We start from the raw sequence: 19,008 nt of genomic DNA, 5'->3' as shown, positions 1-19,008 counted from the left end.
GCGGGTATAGATAATGGATGGATGGATGGATGGAAAAACTGAGGATCCACTGATCCACTATAACAAATAAAGCTGGCCCTGATTTCAAGGGGTAAGATAAAAGGATTAGGCCCCTGATGCAAGGTACCTAACCTGCATCACGTCAGTATATATCCAGCTGTATAAATGGATGCAATGTAAATGCTATGTAAAAAAACAAAAAAGCTGTGTAAGTTGCTCTGGATAAGAGTGTCTGTTAAATGCCTGTAATCTAATGTAATGTGAAGAAGTAATCAGGAGTAGGGCGAAATCAGGCCACCTTTAGTTGGACCGGTTGTGCCTCGATGGGTGTGGTAAGATGTAGATATACTGTAGATTTATTTGATAAACATAAGAAGGAAGGCGCATGGACCCAGTATTGTGTGGTTTGGGACAGCTACGGGCGGCACACAGAAAAGCCGTTGCGTAGTTTTACTTTCTTGTGTCTTTGTTATTTTAGCTTGTTGTTTTAGCTAATTGTTTTTGCCTGGAACCCGTAAGGGGGATGCGTGAAGATGGCACTTATTTTATTTCATGTTTGTGTGGGTGCGGGCTCTCTCTCTCCATGCAGCAACCAACGGTGTTCCCCGGCACTGCCGCATCTCCCTCCCAGGGGTGTCACGCTGGCGTCTGACAGGAGTATTCACATGTGACCCATAAACGCTGAAGTTCTGAAACATTTTATAAGGCTGTGAATTAAAGCGGCTTATAAGAAACGACAGATTGTCATGGTATATTCCTTAAACATTTTAATTGTATCAGTATTTGGTGCAAGAATGTGTCATTTCACTGCAAATTATGTGATGAATTAATTGTGCTTTTTCCACAATTCAATGAACAAGTTGTAATGTTAAAAATAAGTGAGCCACAAGTTTGGTGAAGTTCCTTTAGTGAAAATGGATTCAGGAACATTACTTTCAAATATATATTTCTTGTGAACCTCATGTAAGTTAAGACATTGCATTCTTATTTGACAGATGACTCTATTGTCCAGTATCCTATACAGTTCTCTTGGGTATAAAATAGTGCGGGCAATCACTGAGATTTCACATCTGTTTTACCCATTATATGTTTTCTAGTATTTTGCTCAGGTCTGAATAAAATGATATAACATTTTGGAAGAAAGATACAGAACAGCAAGCCAAAACTAGATGCTAAAATTGCAAATATTTCCACAGCTACAGTGAACTTTCCAGGTGAGCTGACATAAGCTGGTATGAAGGTGATCCAGACTGCACAGAATATGAGCATGCTGAATGTGATGTACTTGGCTTCATTGAAGTTGTCAGGGAGCTTACGAGCTAGAAAAGCTAAAACAAAGCACAATATAGAGAGGAGACCAATATAACCCAGCACAGCCCAGAACCCCACTGCTGATCCTACATCACATTCTAGAATGATCTTTTCTTTGTAGTGCTTCATGTTCTTGTTGGGGAATGGAGGGGATATTGTTAACCAAAGCACACAAATAAGGACCTGTATGAGAGTGAAAGCAAGAACACTCAGTCTCTGCTGCAGAGGCCCAAACCACTTCATGACATTACTGCCTGGAAGTGTAGCCCTGAAGGCCATTAACACCACTATTGTTTTCCCCAGAACACAGGAGATGCAGAGGACAAAGGTGATCCCAAACGCAGTGTGGCGGAGCATACAGGACCACTCAGAGGGCCGGCCGATGAAGGTAAGAGAGCAAAGGAAACACAGTTTCACTGAAAAAAGCAGCAGGAAGCTCAGCTCTGAGTTGTTGGCTTTCACAATGGGTGTGTCCTTTTTTATAAAGAACAGCACAGCCACAAATACAGTTACACATGCTCCAAATATGGAAAAAATAACAAGCACGATTCCCATAATTTCGTGAAATGACAGAAATTCGACAACCTTTGAAACACATCGATCTCTTTTAGCATTAGGCCAGTATTCTTCCATACAATGAATACAGTCATTAGAATCTGTAAGGAAATAATATAATTGTTAGAACCCTCTTACAGCTATGGCTGTACAGTAAAATGCAATACAATAAAAAGTGCAACTTAGAAATGTTCTCCATAGTCTCGTTAGAGTTAACTACCTGTGACATTGCTGATTTCTCCCTCAGCGCAGGGCACACAGTCATAGCAGCAGACATGCCTTCCTCTCTGCACAGCCTTCCGGGTGCCTGGGGGGCAGCTCTCACTGCACACTGACCTGGGTTTCTGTGCATGATGTGCAAGATGTTTCAACTCTTAAACTCAAAGCACCAAAGGACAATATGATGTGTAAATACTTTATAATAATTACTTGTAATATTACTTTTCACAGTACAGTCATCCCTCATACGTGTGTGATTTCTTTTTCTGTTATGGTTCTATTTATGTATGCCGCTAAGCATTTTACAGTCTGGTAAGAGAAAAACATTTTGAAGGGACAGGCCATTATGCTGTTTCATCTATTTAGTGAGTTGGACTCTTAGCTATTACATTTTGCTTTAACTTATTCAACGCAGAAAGATGAATACAGGTATCTGTGCTGTTATCAGACCACCGTTTCATGTTGTGCATAAACACTTACCTCTTTTTGCCCACCTGCCCAAACCATACTAACAGGTCTCATCACAAACTGCTGGCCAGACGGTAAAGAATCATCATAGTCGCCGACCACTCTGAACTTTACTGCACCATCAGGACCAAGCTGCCAATTCACCACCTCATATCTGGCTACTGGATCCCCATTACTGTCAAAAGAGACCTTTTCTCCAGTTCCCAATGTAAAATTGACGTTTTTCAGAGCCCTTAGTACCTATAGAGAAACAAGGATTTTAGCCAAGAGAAATGCTTCCTTGGCTTTGTTCATAATGGAGGTTTTAATAACTATGTAAGACGGGCTGATTGAGTTACCTGCCAGGGCTCTGTATTCACACTGTTTGTGCAGCCTTGATGGGGTGTACATGCCAGCAGGTCATGTAGAGAATGAGCAACAGCGTATACTGCTTTGTAAACATTGTTGGATATTCTCAGCTCTGATGCATCAGTGTATGCATTTTCCATTTCAATCAAGCTCTCAGATCCAGTGCAGGGGGTAACGTTTGGCTTTTTGTCTCCATTTCCGAGGTTACACTGAAAAGCAGCTTCCCAAAAGTCTGTAACATCAGTGTTATTAGGGTACTTGGATGGATGAAGTTTTAATATAAATTCTTGCAAGCCATTTATTTTGCCTTGGGTGATAGCAAATCCAATAGATCCTCCCAGTGTTCTGAAACTGCTTGGTGATGCTATACTGCTTGATGTTATCCAGCCTTCACTGCCAACCATTTGAAAACCAGTAATATTCTGAATGGTCAGCTGCTCCAATAATTTGATCATTCGATTCTCACCAAGAAATGCTACAATTACCCGTGCAGAACCTCTTTTGATAACATCCACAACCTTAAGTAATTTATCTGGTTCTGTTAAGCGAAATTTCTCTGAATACTCAATGCAGATCCCTTCCTGTTCAGCAGCTTTTATGAATGTTGCCATTCCGTTGTTGCCGTAGTCATCATCACCTCTTACTGCTCCTATCCAGGTCCAGCCAAAGTGTTTCACCAGCTGAGCCAGTGCTCTGCTCTGGTAGTAGTCACTGGGAATGGTTCTGAAGAATGTGGGGAACCTTTTTCTATTACTCAGACATGCACATGTTGCAAAGTGACTGATCTGAAAATGTTAATATAAACTATATGAAAACATAACCACAATGAATGCAAGAGAAAGACTGGATATCATATAATTGACACTGGAAACAAAACTGCATTTTTAACCAGAAAACAGTTAGCAAAATCATCAGGATAACATTTTCGGGACTCTTCAGTTCAAATCCATTATAATTCTGTTTTGTGTTTGGCATTATCACTTGTTATAAGCCAATGGGACAACTATGTTTGTCATTGTATCATTATAGTTGAACATTGTTTTCACATTTCCCACAATCATTGTTTTATACCATTACATTTTCACAATAGAAAAGCCCTACTTAGGGGACCTATACCCACTTGACATGACTATTCTCATTTCACTTACAGTACATATCAGTGAATTAATAACTTTTTGAAAGTATATACAAAGGAGTAAAGGAAATCTTACCAGTGGAATCTGAAATAATCCAACAGTTCCTGCGATTGCAATGGCATCAGTAGAAGTGGATGTCCCGATAATGGCCGGCACTACTGCTGGTGTGGAGCATGATGTGTCAGACAATGTATCCTCATAATCATTCATCATAGCCATGGCTGCTCTTGTAGCGGATATTGGAGAGACACAGGAATCGTGTATCTTATATCCAAGAGATACACCTGGGAGGAGGTCAGTTCTGTTGTTTATTTCTTCAGTGGCAAAGATCATGGTCTGGGCCAACCGGAATTCTCTCAAAATTACTCTAGAAATTACACACTTTATTATTGCTTGACAGGCTAAGCATGTGGAGGGTAATTTACAAAGACTGTTCAGTAGATTAGAGTTTTACACATTACTTGAATATTATCCTTGTATCCTATTAAGTATTTTTTCTGTAAGAAATTTAATTGATATTACCATAGTTTGAATTACCACAAAACCTTATCGTCAAATAACCACTAATACGCTGAGTAGCTACATGTTAATTCATTATTAATCTCACCGTGAACACTTCAGGTGCTCAGGTTTGGTGTCAAATTTGTTGCTTATTTCCCCGGGAATTTGGTGGAAGGCGAAAACGCCGCCGATGTTGATGTCTCCATGTTGATAAAAGCTGGGCTTGGCTGCCCTCCCCAGTAATCTGCATGGTGGAGTCTGTGCTGCAGCCCAGAGGACTGTTAGTGCCAGCAGAATGATCTGCAGCGCCATCCCACTGCTGCTCCAGCACTGCTATGTACCAGGTTTAAATACAGCCATTTCAATTCTCTATCGATTTATGATTCTCAAAGGCATGACTGGGTCCCAGGATAAGGAAGGTGGGGGAGTTATATTGGCAGTGAAGTCATACCAAATGTAAACACAATTCTGAGGATATATGAAGTCTTTTCAATTTAATGATTGGATTTTGGGGGAAAGATTTTGCTGTCTTTGAGCCATCCTGTCTTTAAGGCACTATTAATATTGTTCCAAATTTTTCAGCAAAGAATTTGTAGTGAATTATTTGTGTTTTACATACAAAATTTCAAAAGTGGGCATGACAAAATTTGAAATATATCCATGACGTAGCCTTGTTATGGATGGATGTGACATGCAGTATATGAACTCATTTACAGTCTCATTCAAGGGCATGGGTGGGGGGGCATTGGGGGGTTACAACCCTCCCCCAGTCCCCCAAGTATTACAAGACAGGCCAAATAACGCCCCCCCCCCCCCCAAACAATACAGCATGATGCCATAATGCCGAGAAAAATAATGATATATATATATATATATATATATATATAGAGTCACCAAAAAATGTAACAAGGCGGCACGGTGGTGCAGTTGGTAGCACTGTCGCCTCATAGAAAGAAGGTCGAATCTCGGCTTGCAGCCTTTCTGTCTGTGTGGGTTTCCTCCAGGTACTCCGGTTTCCTCCCATAGTCCAAAGACATGCAGGAAGGCTAATTGGAGACTCAAAATTGGTATAAGTATGTGAGTGAATGGTGTGTGTGCCCTGCGGTAGATTGGCGGCCTGTCCTGGGTGTATTCCTGCCACTCGCCAAATGCATGTTGGGATAGGCTTCAGCACCCCCCGCAACCCTGCTCAGGATAAGCGGGTATAGATAATGGATGGATGGATGGATGGAAAAACTGAGGATCCACTGATCCACTATAACAAATAAAGCTGGCCCTGATTTCAAGGGGTAAGATAAAAGGATTAGGCCCCTGATGCAAGGTACCTAACCTGCATCACGTCAGTATATATCCAGCTGTATAAATGGATGCAATGTAAATGCTATGTAAAAAAACAAAAAAGCTGTGTAAGTTGCTCTGGATAAGAGTGTCTGTTAAATGCCTGTAATCTAATGTAATGTGAAGAAGTAATCAGGAGTAGGGCGAAATCAGGCCACCTTTAGTTGGACCGGTTGTGCCTCGATGGGTGTGGTAAGATGTAGATATACTGTAGATTTATTTAATAAACATAAGAAGGAAGGCGCATGGACCCAGTATTGTGTGGTTTGGGACAGCTACGGGCGGCACACAGAAAAGCCGTTGCGTAGTTTTACTTTCTTGTGTCTTTGTTATTTTAGCTTGTTGTTTTAGCGAATTGTTTTTGCCTGGAACCCGTAAGGGGGATGCGTGAAGATGGCACTTATTTTATTTCATGTTTGTGTGGGTGCGGGCTCTCTCTCTCCATGCAGCAACCAATGGTGTTCCCCGGCACTGCCGCATCTCCCTCCCAGGGGTGTCACGCTGGCGTCTGACAGGAGTATTCACATGTGACCCATAAACGCTGAAGTTCTGAAACATTTTATAAGGCTGTGAATTAAAGCGGCTTATAAGAAACGACAGATTGTCATGGTATATTCCTTAAACATTTTAATTGTATCAGTATTTGGTGCAAGAATGTGTCATTTCACTGCAAATTATGTGATGAATTAATTGTGTTTTTTCCACAATTCAATGAACAAGTTGTAATGTTGAAAATAAGTGAGCCACAAGTTTGGTGAAGTTCCTTTAGTGAAAATGGATTCAGGAACATTACTTTCAAATATATATTTCTTGTGAACCTCATGTAAGTTAAGACATTGCATTCTTATTTGACAGATGACTCTATTGTCCAGTATCCTATACAGTTCTCTTGGGTATAAAATAGTGCGGGCAATCACTGAGATTTCACATCTGTTTTACCCATTATATGTTTTCTAGTATTTTGCTCAGGTCTGAATAAAATGATATAACATTTTGGAAGAAAGATACAGAACAGCAAGCCAAAACTAGATGCTAAAATTGCAAATATTTCCACAGCTACAGTGAACTTTCCAGGTGAGCTGACATAAGCTGGTATGAAGGTGATCCAGACTGCACAGAATATGAGCATGCTGAATGTGATGTACTTGGCTTCATTGAAGTTGTCAGGGAGCTTACGAGCTAGAAAAGCTAAAACAAAGCACAATATAGAGAGGAGACCAATATAACCCAGCACAGCCCAGAACCCCACTGCTGATCCTACATCACATTCTAGAATGATCTTTTCTTTGTAGTGCTTCATGTTCTTGTTGGGGAATGGAGGGGATATTGTTAACCAAAGCACACAAATAAGGACCTGTATGAGAGTGAAAGCAAGAACACTCAGTCTCTGCTGCAGAGGCCCAAACCACTTCATGACATTACTGCCTGGAAGTGTAGCCCTGAAGGCCATTAACACCACTATTGTTTTCCCCAGAACACAGGAGATGCAGAGGACAAAGGTGATCCCAAACGCAGTGTGGCGGAGCATACAGGACCACTCAGAGGGCCGGCCGATGAAGGTAAGAGAGCAAAGGAAACACAGTTTCACTGAAAAAAGCAGCAGGAAGCTCAGCTCTGAGTTGTTGGCTTTCACAATGGGTGTGTCCTTTTTTATAAAGAACAGCACAGCCACAAGTACAGTTACACATGCTCCAACTATGGAAAAAATAACAAGCACGATTCCCATAATTTCGTGAAATGACAGAAATTCGACAACCTTTGAAACACATCGATCTCTTTTAGCATTAGGCCAGTATTCTTCCGTACACTGAATACAGTCATTAGAATCTGTAAGGAAATAATATCATTGTTAGAACCCTCTTACAGCTATGGCTGTATAGTAAAATGCAACACAATAAAAAGTGCAACTTAGAAATGTTCTCCATAGTCTCGTTAGAGTTAACTACCTGTGACATTGCTGATTTCTCCCTCAGCGCAGGGCACACAATCATAGCAGCAGACATGCCTTCCTCTCTGCACAGCCTTCCGGGTGCCTGGGGGACAGCTCTCACTGCACACTGACCTGGGTTTCTGTGCATGATGTGCAAGATGTTTCAACTCTTAAACTCAAAGCACCAAAGGACAATATGATGTGTAAATACTTTATAATAATTACTTGTAATATTACTTTTCACAGTACAGTCATCCCTCATACGTGTGTGATTTCTTTTTCTGTTATGGTTCTATTTATGTATGCCGCTAAGCATTTTACAGTCTGGTAAGAGAAAAACATTTTGAAGGGACAGGCCATTATGCTGTTTCTTCTATTTTGTGAGTTGGACTCTTAGCTATTACCTAATGCTTTAACTTATTCAACGCAGACAGATGAATACAGGTATCTGTGCTGTTATCAGACCACCGTTTCATGTTGTGCATAAACACTTACCTCTTTTTGCCCACCTGCCCAAACCATACTAACAGGTCTCATCACAAACTGCTGCCCAGACGGTAAAGAATCATCATAGTAGCCGACCACTCTGAACTTTACTGCACCGTCAGGACCAAGCTGCCAGTTCACCACCTCATATCTGGCTACTGGATCCCCATTACTGTCAAAAGAGACTTTTTCTCCAGTTCCCAATGTAAAATTGACTTTTTTCAGAGCCCTTAATACCTATAGAGAAACAAGGATTTTAGCCAAGAGAAATGCTTCCTTGGCTTTGTTCATAATGGAGGTTTTAATAACTATGTAAGACGGGCTGATTGAGTTACCTGCCAGGGCTCTGTATTCACACTGTTTGTGCAACCTTGATGGGGTGTACATGCCAGCAGGTCATGTAGAGAATGAGCAACAGCGTATACTGCTTTGTAAACATTGTTGGATATTCTCAGCTCTGATACATCAGTGTATGCATTTTCCATTTCAATCAAGCTCTCAGATCCAGTGCAGGGGGTAACGTGTGGCTTTTCGTCTCCATTTCCGAGGTTACACTGAAAAGCAGCTTCCCAAAAGTCTGTAACATCAGTGTTATTTGGGTACTTGGATGGATGAAGTTTTAATATAAATTCTTGCAAGCCATTTATTTTGCCTTGGGTGATAGCAAATCCAATAGATCCTCCCAGTGTTCTGAATCTGCTTGTTGATGCTATACTGCTTGATGTTATCCAGCCTTCACTGCCAACCATTTGAATACCAGTAATATTCTGAAAGGTCAGCTGCTCCAATAATTTGATCATTCGAATCTCATCAAGAAATGCTACAATTACCCGTGCAGAACCTCTTTTGATAACATCCACAACCTTAAGTAATTTATCTGGTTCTGTTAAGTGAATTTTCTCTGAATACTCAATGCAGATCCCTTCCTGTTCAGCAGCTTTTATGAATGTTGCCATTCCGTTGTTGCCGTAGTCATCATCACCTCTTACTGCTCCTATCCAGGTCCAGCCAAAGTGTTTCACCAGCTGAGCCAGTGCTCTGCTCTGGTAGTAGTCACTGGGAATGGTTCTGAAGAATGTGGGGAATACTTTTCTGTTGCTCAGACATGCACATGTTGAAAAGTGACTGATCTGAAAATGTTAATATAAACTATATGAAAACATAACCATAATGAATGCAAGATATGGATATCATATAATTGACACTGGAAACAAAACTGCATTTTTAACCAGAAAACAGTTAGCAAAATCATCAGGATAACATTTTCGGGACTTTTCAGTTCAAATCCATTATAATTCTGTTTTGTGCTTGGCATGATCACTTGTTATAAGCCAATGGGACAACTATGTTTGTCATTGTATCATTATAGTTGAACATTGTTTTCACATTTCCCACAATCATTGTTTTATACCATTACATTTTCACAATAGAAAAGCCCTACTTAGGGGACCTATACCCACTTGACATGACTATTCTCATTTCACTTACAGTATCATTGAATTGACATATCAGTGAATTAATAACTGTTTGAAAGTATATACAAAGGAGTAAAGGAACTCTTACCAGTGGAATCTGAAATAATCCAACAGTTCCTGCGATTGCAATGGCATCAGTAGAAACGGATGTCCCGATAATGGCCGGCACTACTGCTGGTGTAGAGCATGATGTGTCAGACAATGTATCCTCATAACCGTTCATCATAGTCATGGCTGCTCTTGTAGCGAATATTGGAGAGGCACAGGAATCGTGTATCTTATATCCAAGAGATACACCTGGGAGGAGGTCAGTTCTGTTGTTTATTTCTTCAGTGGCAAAGATCATGGTCTGGGCCAACCGGAATTCTCTCAAAATAACTCTAGAAAATACACACTTTATTATTGCTTGACAGGCTAAGCATGTGGAGGGTAATTTACAAAGACTATTCAGTAGATTAGAGTTGTACACATTACTTGAATATTATCATTGTATCCTATTAAGTATTTTTTCTGTAAGAAATTTTATTGATATAACCATAGTTTGAATTACCACAAAACCTTATCGTCAAATAACCACTAATACGCTGAGTAGCTACATGTTAATTCATTATTAATCTCACCGTGAACACTTCAGGTGCTCAGGTTTGGTGTCAAATTTGTTGCTTATTTCCCCGGTAATTTGGTGGAAGGCGAAAACGCCGCCGATGTTGATGTCTCCATGTTGATAAAAGCTGGGCTTGGCTGCCCCCCCCAGTATTCTGCATGGTGGGGTCTGTGCTGCAGCCCAGAGGACTGTTAGTGCCAGCAGAATGATCTGCAGCGCCATCCCACTGCTGCTCCAGCACTGCTGTGTACCAGGTTTAAATACAGCCATTTCAATTCTCTATCGATTTATGATTCTCAAAGGCATGACTGGGTCCCAGGATAAGGAAGGTGGGGGAGTTATATTGGCAGTGAAGTCATACCAAATGTAAACACAATTCTGAGGATATATGAAGTCTTTTCAATTTAATGATTGGATTTTGGGGGAAAGATTTTGCTGTCTTTGAGCCATCCTGTCTTCAAGGCACTATTAATATTGTTCCAAATTTTTCAGCAAAGAATTTGTAATGAATTATTTGTGTTTTACATACAAAATTTCAAAAGTGGGCATGACAAAATTTGAAATATATCCATGACGTAGCCTTGTTATGGATGGATGTGACATGCAGTATATGAACTCATTTACAGTCTCATTCAAGGGCATGGGTGGGGGGGCATTGGGGGGTTACAACCCTCCCCCAGTCCCCCAAGTATTACAAGACAGGCCAAATAACGCCCCCCCCCCAAACAATACAGCATGATGCCATAATGCCGAGAAAAATAATGATATATATATATATATATATATATATATGTATAGAGTCACCAAAAAATGTAACAAGGCGGCACGGTGGTGCAGTGGGTAGCACTGTCGCCTCACAGCAAGAAGGTCGAATCTCGGCTTGCGGCCTTTTTGTCTGTGTGGGTTTCCTCCAGGTACTCCGGTTTCCTCCCACAGTCCAAAGACATGCAGGAAGGCTAATTGGAGGCTCAAAATTGGTATAAGTATGTGAGTGAATGGTGTGTGTGCCCTGCGGTAGATTGGCGGCCTGTCCGGGGTGTTTTCCTGCCTCTCGCCCAATGTACGCTGGGATAGGCTCCAGTACCCCCCGCGACCCTGCTCAGGATAAGCGGGTATAGATAATGGATGGATGGATGGATGGAAAAACTGAGGATCCACTGATCCACTATAACAAATAAAGCTGGCCCTGATTTCAAGGGGTAAGATAAATGGATAAGACCCTTCTCTTCCTGAGAACAGTCTTCTGGCTGAGTTTTGTGAATTTATAGGAGAGAGACGGATAGTGTAGTATAATGAGTAAGGAACTGGTCTTGTAACCTAAACGTCACAGTTGCAGTGTGAGCAAGGTACCTAACCTGCATCACATCAGTATATATCCAGCTGTATACATGGATGCAATGTAAATGCTATGTAAAAAAATTAAAAATAAATAAGCTGTGTAAGTTGCTCTGGATAAGAGTGCTAAATGCCTGTAATCTAATGTAATGTGAAGAAGTAATCAGGAGTAGGGCAAAATCAGGCCACCTTTAGTTGGGCCGGTTGTGCCTCGATGGGTGTGGCAAGATGTAGATATACTGTAGATTTATTTGATAAACATAAGAAGGAAGGGTCATGGACCCAGTTTGTGTGGTTCGGGACAGCTGCGGGTGGCACACAGAAAAGCGGTTGCGTAGTTTTACTTTCTTGTGTCTTTGTTATTTTAGCTTGTTGTTTTAGTTAATTGTTTTTGCCTGGAACCCGTGAGGGGGAATGGTGAAGATGGCACTTATTTTATTTCATGTTTGTGTGGGTGCGTGCTCTCTCTCTCCATGCGGCAACCAACGGTGTTCCCCGACACTGCCGCATCTCCCTCCCAGGGGTGTCACGCTGGCGTGTGACAGGAGTATTCACATGTGATCCTTTAACGCTGATGTTCTGAAACATTTTGTAAGGCTGTGATTTAAAGCGGCTTATAAGAATCGACAGATTCTCATGGTATATTCCTTAAACATTTTAATTGTATCAGTATTTGGTGCAAGAACGTGTCATTTCACTACAAATTATTTGATGAATTAATTGTGTTTTTTCCACAATTCAATGAACAAGTTGTAATGTTAAAAATAAGTGAGCCCCAAGTTTGGTGAAGTTATTTTAGTGAAAATGGATTCAGGAACATTACTTTCAAATATATAACTTGTTAACCTCATGTAAGTTAAAGTTACAATCTCGAAGATTTCTGTTTCGTTCTCTATGGCGGTACCAATGGCGAGAAGCGGTAATTGCAGGTGTGTTTTTGGACCTCACTTCCCATAGATCCAACCGGATCCAACCAGTGTCGCCTGTGTAACGTCAGTCAGTTGGCACCTCGGCCACGCCATCTATAACCCTTATTATTTACTGAATAAAAAATGGTTGTTATAAAAGTAACGTTATGTACATACTTATTCATTGTCTAACATTAGGTTAACTTAAACTGTCTTTACACTGCTGAGCCGGGTTAAAATGCTGTAGCAGACCTAGGGTAGAATTAGTGATGATCGATTTCCACAAACGTTCTTTATCCACCTTTTGCCCGGTATGAATGTCTTTACACTGCAGAGAAGAATTCGTGGGATTCTCTGTGGCTCGTACAATTATGTATCTCGTGCACAATAAACAGTCTTTTTTGTGAATGACTGTTGTGTAATATTTTTGAAACAACTGCCTTGCAAAATGTTAACCCTGGTGTTTCTGGTTTTGTTAGCTAAACTGTTCGAGAATAAAGCTGAGCTGGGTGTTAAATTAGCAATCAGAACAAAAAGAATAAAACAAAGGAGATTTCATCAAAAAAGGGCATCAAGGTTGAAGGAACATATGAGGAAGCGTAATAAAATAATAACAACGCTAATCCATACTGCTGTATTCTTTTATTTAGTTTTCTCCGGCTTGACATCTTTACACAGAAATCAGACCCGGTTCTGCTCCACCTATACCCCGGCTTTATTCTGATCAATATATTGATGAATTTGATACCAATGTAAACAACGGTAACGTGGCCAGTTTAGATCAATGATTCGCAACGAGACGAAACAGTTTTAGAATGTTGCAGAGAAAATTGCAGCGGTGTGAACTGGTTCGTTGCAGAGCGTCTGAAGCCGTTGCCTGGGGTCTCAAAAGACCCACCTTGACAAATCGCCAAGTGCAGTTTTAGAACGTTTACAATCAGACGTCTTGGAATTTTGCAAGTTTCATCCAGTCTTGTTGCGAATCATTGATCTGAACTGACTTTTTAGTTAGCTGCATTGCTACGTTACAACAAGGTAGCATTGCATTCAAGAGACAGTTTGCGTGGTCGGTACCGGTCGGTAGCGTTAGCTAGAATTAGATTGTGTTAATTACATTAGCTAGCTAGCTAACGCAACATTACCTGATATGAGAGATGGATGCTGTGTGCAACGTTGTCTAAACTAATGTTTCCTTTCTTGACATGGTCTAGCTATGTAATTTAGTAACGTTACAATGTTATCAAATGTAGTAGGAAATCTACATCAACAAATAATATGACCTCTCATGTTACACAAAAACTTATTAGGGTTCCATAACCCCCCCCCCCCCCCCCCCCCCCCCCCCCCCCCCGCCCCCCTTCTCTGTTATTGTAAGGCTAGCAGACACCGTGCGCCGCTCACACACAAGTGAGTTGAAGAGCGAGCCTGTTGCGTCCACCTACCCTCTCTGGCGGACCAACCACTGATGGGTGATGGAAAACGCGTCACTAACTATGCGCCGCTTCTGATTTTCTGAGTTTTTTCCGGGAATGTCGCCACAGACACCCAGTTCATTAATCATAAATTATAATAATAATAATGATATAAATTAATATAACAATACGCTCAATCACCATTGTGTTACCTAATTCAGCGATAGATAGTGACTAAACAGACATTTATTTTAATGAAAATCTTCAAGATTATTACTTTAAGACATTGCATTCTTATTTGACAGATGACTCTATTGTCCATTATCCTATACAGTTCTCTTGGGTATAAAATAGTGCGGGCAATCACTGAGATATCACATCTGTTTTACCCATTATATGTTTTCTAGTATTTTGCTCAGGTCTGAATACAATTATATAACATTTTGGAAGAAAGATACAGAACAGCAAGCCAAAACTAGATGCTAAAATTGCAAATATTTCCACAGCTACAGTGAACTTTCCAGGTGAGCTGACGTAAGCTGGTATGAAGGTGATCCAGACTGCACAGAATATGAGCATGCTGAATGTGATGTACTTGGCTTCATTGAAGTTGTCAGGCAGCTTACGAGCCAGAAAAGCTAAAACAAAGCACAATATAGAGAGGAGCCCAATATAACCCAGCACAGCCCAGAACCCCACTGCTGATCCTACATCACATTCTAGAATGATCTTTTCTTTGTAGTGCTTCATGTTCTTGTTGGGGAATGGAGGGGATATTGTTAACCAAAGCACACAAATAAGGACCTGTATGAGAGTGAAAGCAAGAACACTCAGTCTCTGCTGCAGAGGCCCAAACCACTTCATGACATTACTGCCTGGAAGTGTAGCCCTGAAGGCCATTAACACCACTATTGTTTTCCCCAGAACACACGAGATGCAGAGGACAAAGGTGATCCCAAACGCAGTGTGGCGGAGCATACAGGACCACTCAGAGGGCCGGCCGATGAAGGTAAGAGAGCAAAGGAAACACAGTTTCACTGAAAAAAGCAGCAGGAAGCTCAGCTCTGAGTTGTTGGCTTTCACAATGGGTGTGTCCTTTTTTATAAAGAACAGCACAGCCACAAGTACAGTTACACATGCTCCAAATATGGAAAAAATAACAAGTACGATTCCCATAATTTCGTGAAATGACAGAAATTCGACAACCTTTGAAACACATCGATCTCTTTTAGCATTAGGCCAGTATTCTTCCGTACACTGAATACAGTCATTAGAATCTGTAAGGAAATAATATCATTGTTAGAACCCTCTTACAGCTATGGCTGTATAGTAAAATGCAACACAATAAAAAGTGCAACTTAGAAATGTTCTCCATAGTCTCGTTAGAGTTAACTACCTGTGACATTGCTGATTTCTCCCTCAGCGCAGGGCACACAATCATAGCAGCAGACATGCCTTCCTCTCTGCACAGCCTTCCGGGTGCCTGGGGGACAGCTCTCACTGCACACTGACCTGGGTTTCTGTGCATGATGTGCAAGATGTTTCAACTCTTAAACTCAAAGCACCAAAGGACAATATGATGTGTAAATACTTTATAATAATTACTTGTAATATTACTTTTCACAGTACAGTCATCCTTCATACGTGTGTGATTTCTTTTTCTGTTATGGTTCTATTTATGTATGCCGCTAAGCATTTTACAGTCTGGTAAGAGAAAAACATTTTGAAGGGACAGGCCATTATGCTGTTTCTTCTATTTAGTGAGTTGGACTCTTAGCTATTACCTAATGCTTTAACTTATTCAACGCAGAAAGATGAATACAGGTATCTGTGCTGTTATCAGACCACCGTTTCATGTTGTGCATAAACACTTACCTCTTTTTGTCCACCTGCCCAAACCATACTAACAGGTCTCATCACAAACTGCTGCCCAGACGGTAAAGAATCATCATAGTAGCCGACCACTCTGAACTTTACTGCACCGTCAGTACCAAGCTGCCAGTTCACCACCTCATATCTGGCTACTGGATCCCCATTACTGTCAAAAGAGACTTTTTCTCCAGTTCCCAATGTAAAATTGACGTTTTTCAGAGCCCTTAGTACCTATAGAGAAACAAGGATTTTAGCCAAGAGAAATGCTTCCTTGGCTTTATTCATAATGGAGGTTTTAATAACCATGTAAGACGGGCTGATTGAGTTACCTGCCAGGGCTCTGTATTCACACTGTTTGTGCAGCCTTGATGAGGTGTACATGCCAGCAGGTCATGTAGAGATTGAGCAACAGCGTATACTGCTTTGTAGACATTGTTGGATATTCTCAGCTCTGATGCATCAGTGTATGCATTTTCCATTTCAATCAAGCTCTCAGATCCAGTGCAGGGGGTAACGTGTGGCTTTTTGTCTCCATTTCTGAGGTTACACTGAAAAGCAGCTTCCCAAAAGTCTGTAACATCAGTGTTATTTGGGTACTTGGATGGATGAAGTTTTAATAGAAATTCTTGCAAGCCATTTATTTTGCCTTGGGTGATAGCAAAGCCAATAGATCCTCCCAGTGTTCTGAAACTGCTTGGTGATGCTATACTGCTTGATGTTATCCAGCCTTCACTGCCAACCATTTGAAAACCAGTAATATTCTGAAAGGTCAGCTGCTCTAATAATTTGATCATTCGAATCTCACCAAGAAATGCTACAATTACCCTTGCAGAACCTCTTTTGATAACATCCACAACCTTCAGTAATGTATCTGGTTCTGTTAAGCGAAATGTCTCTGAATACTCAATGCAGATCCCTTCCTGTTCAGCAGCTTTTATAAATGTTGCCATTCCGTTGTTGCCGTAGTCATCATCACCTCTTACTGCTCCTATCCAGGTCCAGCCAAAGTGTTTCACCAGTTGAGCCAGTGCTCTGCTCTGGTAGTAGTCACTGGGAATGGTTCTGAAGAATGTGGGGAACCTTTTTCTATTACTCAGACATGCACATGTTGCAAAGTGACTGATCTGAAAATGTTAATATAAACTATATGAAAACATAACCACAATGAATGCAAGAGAAAGACTGGATATCATATAATTGACACTGGAAACAAAACTGCATTTTTAACCAGAAAACAGTTAGCAAAATCATCAGGATAACATTTTCGGGACTCTTCAGTTCAAATCCATTATAATTCTGTTTTGTGTTTGGCATGATCACTTGTTATAAGCCAATGGGACAACTATGTTTGTCATTGTATCATTATAGTTGAACATTGTTTTCACATTTCCCACAATCATTGTTTTATACCATTACATTTTCACAATAGAAAAGCCCTACTTAGGGGACCTATACCCACTTGACATGACTATTCAAACTAATAACTGTTTGAAAGTATATACAAAGGAGTAAAGGATCTCTTACCAGTGGAATCTGAAATAATCCAACAGTTCCTGCGATTGCAATGGCATCGGTAGAAATGGATGTCCCGATAATGGCCGGCACTACTGCTGGTGTGGAGCATGATGTGTCAGACAATGTATCCTCATAACCGTTCATCATAGTCATGGCTGCTCTTGTAGCGAATATTGGAGAGACACAGGAATCGTGTATCTTATATCCAAGAGATACACCTGGGAGGAGGTCAGTTCTGTTGTTTATTTCTTCAGAGGCAAAGATCATGGTCTGGGCCAACCGGAATTCTCTCAAAATAACTCTAGAAATTACACACTTTATTATTACTTGAATATTATCCTTGTATCCTATTAAGTATTTTTGCTGTAACTATTACCATAGGTTGAATAACTACAAAACCTTATTGTCAAATAACCACTAATACTCTGAGTAACTACGTGTTAATTAATAATTATTCTCACCGTGAACACTTCAGGTGCTCAGGTTTGGTGTCAAATTTGAAGGTTATTTCCCAGGGAATTTGGTGCATGGCGAAGACTCCGCCGATGTTGATGTCTCCATGTTGATAAAAGCTGGGCTTGGCTGCCCTCCCCAGTAATCTGCATGGTGGAGTCTGTGCTGCAGCCCAGAGGACTGTTAGTGCCAGCAGAATGATCTGCAGCGCCATCCCACTGCACATCTCAGATCCAGCACTGCTGTGTACCAGGTTTAAATACAGCAGTTTTTATTCTCCATCGATCTGTGATTCTCAAAGGCTTATTCATGAAACACAGGTTGGGGCGGAGCAAATTACGAATCAACAAAGGCAACAGAAAAGTACATTTCCAAGAAACACTGCAATCATTGTCAACTCTTTTCATTTTAATTATTATGAAGTGTTGCCTTTTAAAACTAAGCGAATGGACAAATATTTTGAAGTACTTTTGTTCCCCCTGTGCTTGTCACACACACACAAATACACACACTTTGAAGATATGACTCAGAATCTATGACTAAGAGGGCCTTTTTTTGTTAAATTATTATTTAGTATTTACGTAGAATTAAATAAATGATAACTGTTATGGAAAGTCAGCACAAACAATTACATTTAATCACTGAGCGTTGGCCCAAATTATGATAACGCTGCATTTTTAAACAGATTTAGATTATTAATGCAATATTTGGCAACAAATGTAATATTTAATGCATTTAGTATAAATAAAAAAGCAAAAATGAATAAATAATTAGCATTTGTGTGAAACAGGTACTATTAATTGCACTTTTCATTGAATTTGTTCATACCTACATAATTGAACAGTCTAATGTATTTTAGTGTTGGAGATCTTACAATCAGCTTTAACATGTATTTCTTTGTGTTATTGTTATTTATTTAGTTATTTTTTAATTTTATTTATATGTCATTTATTTTGTTGTTAACCATATTATTAACATCAATTTTGTTGTAAGAATTATTAACTTAAGTACTGGTCCTTTTTTAAAGACACGATGTCAAAGTGACATATTCCCTTTTGTGGAAAACGTTATTATTCTGCAGTTTTATTCGTTTTTTTTTCCAGAGCAGAATCTTATGATAATTTTGAACAACAAAGGTTGTT

General features: G+C 40.3%; 3 protein-coding genes across 4 annotated transcripts; all 3 read right to left on the bottom strand.

The window, feature by feature from the left end:
• Positions 1-878: 878 nt before the first annotated feature.
• Positions 879-4,852, bottom strand: LOC118209355 (extracellular calcium-sensing receptor-like). Of its 2 annotated transcripts, none has more exons than XM_035384600.1 (6): positions 4,645-4,852; positions 4,113-4,404; positions 2,892-3,686; positions 2,566-2,793; positions 2,087-2,210; positions 879-1,967 (listed from the first exon to the last, which is right to left on the bottom strand). In XM_035384600.1, the coding sequence occupies exons 1-6, from the start codon at positions 4,848-4,850 to the stop codon at positions 1,054-1,056; spliced, it is 2,559 nt and encodes an 852-aa protein (XP_035240491.1). In that variant the 5' UTR covers positions 4,851-4,852; the 3' UTR covers positions 879-1,053. The 2 variants fall into 2 exon arrangements, with proteins under 2 accessions (XP_035240491.1, XP_035240492.1); XM_035384601.1 differs by having other exon boundaries at positions 4,113-4,321; positions 4,645-4,723.
• A 1,500-nt stretch (positions 4,853-6,352) lies between these two features.
• Positions 6,353-10,853, bottom strand: LOC118209343 (extracellular calcium-sensing receptor-like). The gene is made up of 6 exons (XM_035384583.1): positions 10,388-10,853; positions 9,856-10,147; positions 8,628-9,422; positions 8,302-8,529; positions 7,823-7,946; positions 6,353-7,703 (listed from the first exon to the last, which is right to left on the bottom strand). Exons 1-6 carry the CDS (start codon positions 10,639-10,641, stop codon positions 6,790-6,792), a joined length of 2,607 nt encoding a protein of 868 aa, XP_035240474.1. The 5' UTR covers positions 10,642-10,853; the 3' UTR covers positions 6,353-6,789.
• A 3,497-nt stretch (positions 10,854-14,350) lies between these two features.
• LOC118209374 (extracellular calcium-sensing receptor-like) lies at positions 14,351-18,332 on the bottom strand. The gene is made up of 6 exons (XM_035384630.1): positions 17,875-18,332; positions 17,423-17,714; positions 16,228-17,022; positions 15,902-16,129; positions 15,423-15,546; positions 14,351-15,303 (listed from the first exon to the last, which is right to left on the bottom strand). Exons 1-6 carry the CDS (start codon positions 18,090-18,092, stop codon positions 14,390-14,392), a joined length of 2,571 nt encoding a protein of 856 aa, XP_035240521.1. The 5' UTR covers positions 18,093-18,332; the 3' UTR covers positions 14,351-14,389.
• Positions 18,333-19,008: the final 676 nt, after the last annotated feature.

Source organism: Anguilla anguilla, chromosome 12 (assembly GCF_013347855.1).
Source record: "Anguilla anguilla isolate fAngAng1 chromosome 12, fAngAng1.pri, whole genome shotgun sequence".
NCBI lineage: Eukaryota > Metazoa > Chordata > Actinopteri > Anguilliformes > Anguillidae > Anguilla > Anguilla anguilla.
The sequence above is the reverse complement of the archived record's forward strand: the minus strand, read 5'-3'. Positions and strand labels throughout refer to the sequence as shown.

Bases quoted from the DNA above. Each gene is read 5' to 3' on its own strand.
- LOC118209374 (XM_035384630.1), bottom strand. From the start codon at position 18,092: ATGTGCAGTGGGATGGCGCTGCAGATCATTCTGCTGGCACTAACAGTC. The intron at 17,023-17,422 runs GTAAGAGATCCT...TAACATTTTCAG, and splicing joins GATTATTTCAGATTCCACTG to ATCAGTCACTTTGCAACATG. The intron at 15,547-15,901 runs GTAAGTGTTTAT...CATCATGCACAG, and splicing joins GGGCAGGTGGACAAAAAGAG to AAACCCAGGTCAGTGTGCAG.
- LOC118209355 (XM_035384600.1), bottom strand. From the start codon at position 4,850: ATGGCGCTGCAGATCATTCTGCTGGCACTAACAGTCCTCTGGGCTGCA. The intron at 2,211-2,565 runs GTAAGTGTTTAT...CATCATGCACAG, and splicing joins GGGCAGGTGGGCAAAAAGAG to AAACCCAGGTCAGTGTGCAG. The intron at 1,968-2,086 runs GTAGTTAACTCT...ATTTCCTTACAG, and splicing joins AGAAATCAGCAATGTCACAG to ATTCTAATGACTGTATTCAT.
- LOC118209343 (XM_035384583.1), bottom strand. From the start codon at position 10,641: ATGGCTGTATTTAAACCTGGTACACAGCAGTGCTGGAGCAGCAGTGGG. The intron at 8,530-8,627 runs GTAACTCAATCA...GTTTCTCTATAG, and splicing joins TGAATACAGAGCCCTGGCAG to GTATTAAGGGCTCTGAAAAA. The intron at 7,947-8,301 runs GTAAGTGTTTAT...CATCATGCACAG, and splicing joins GGGCAGGTGGGCAAAAAGAG to AAACCCAGGTCAGTGTGCAG.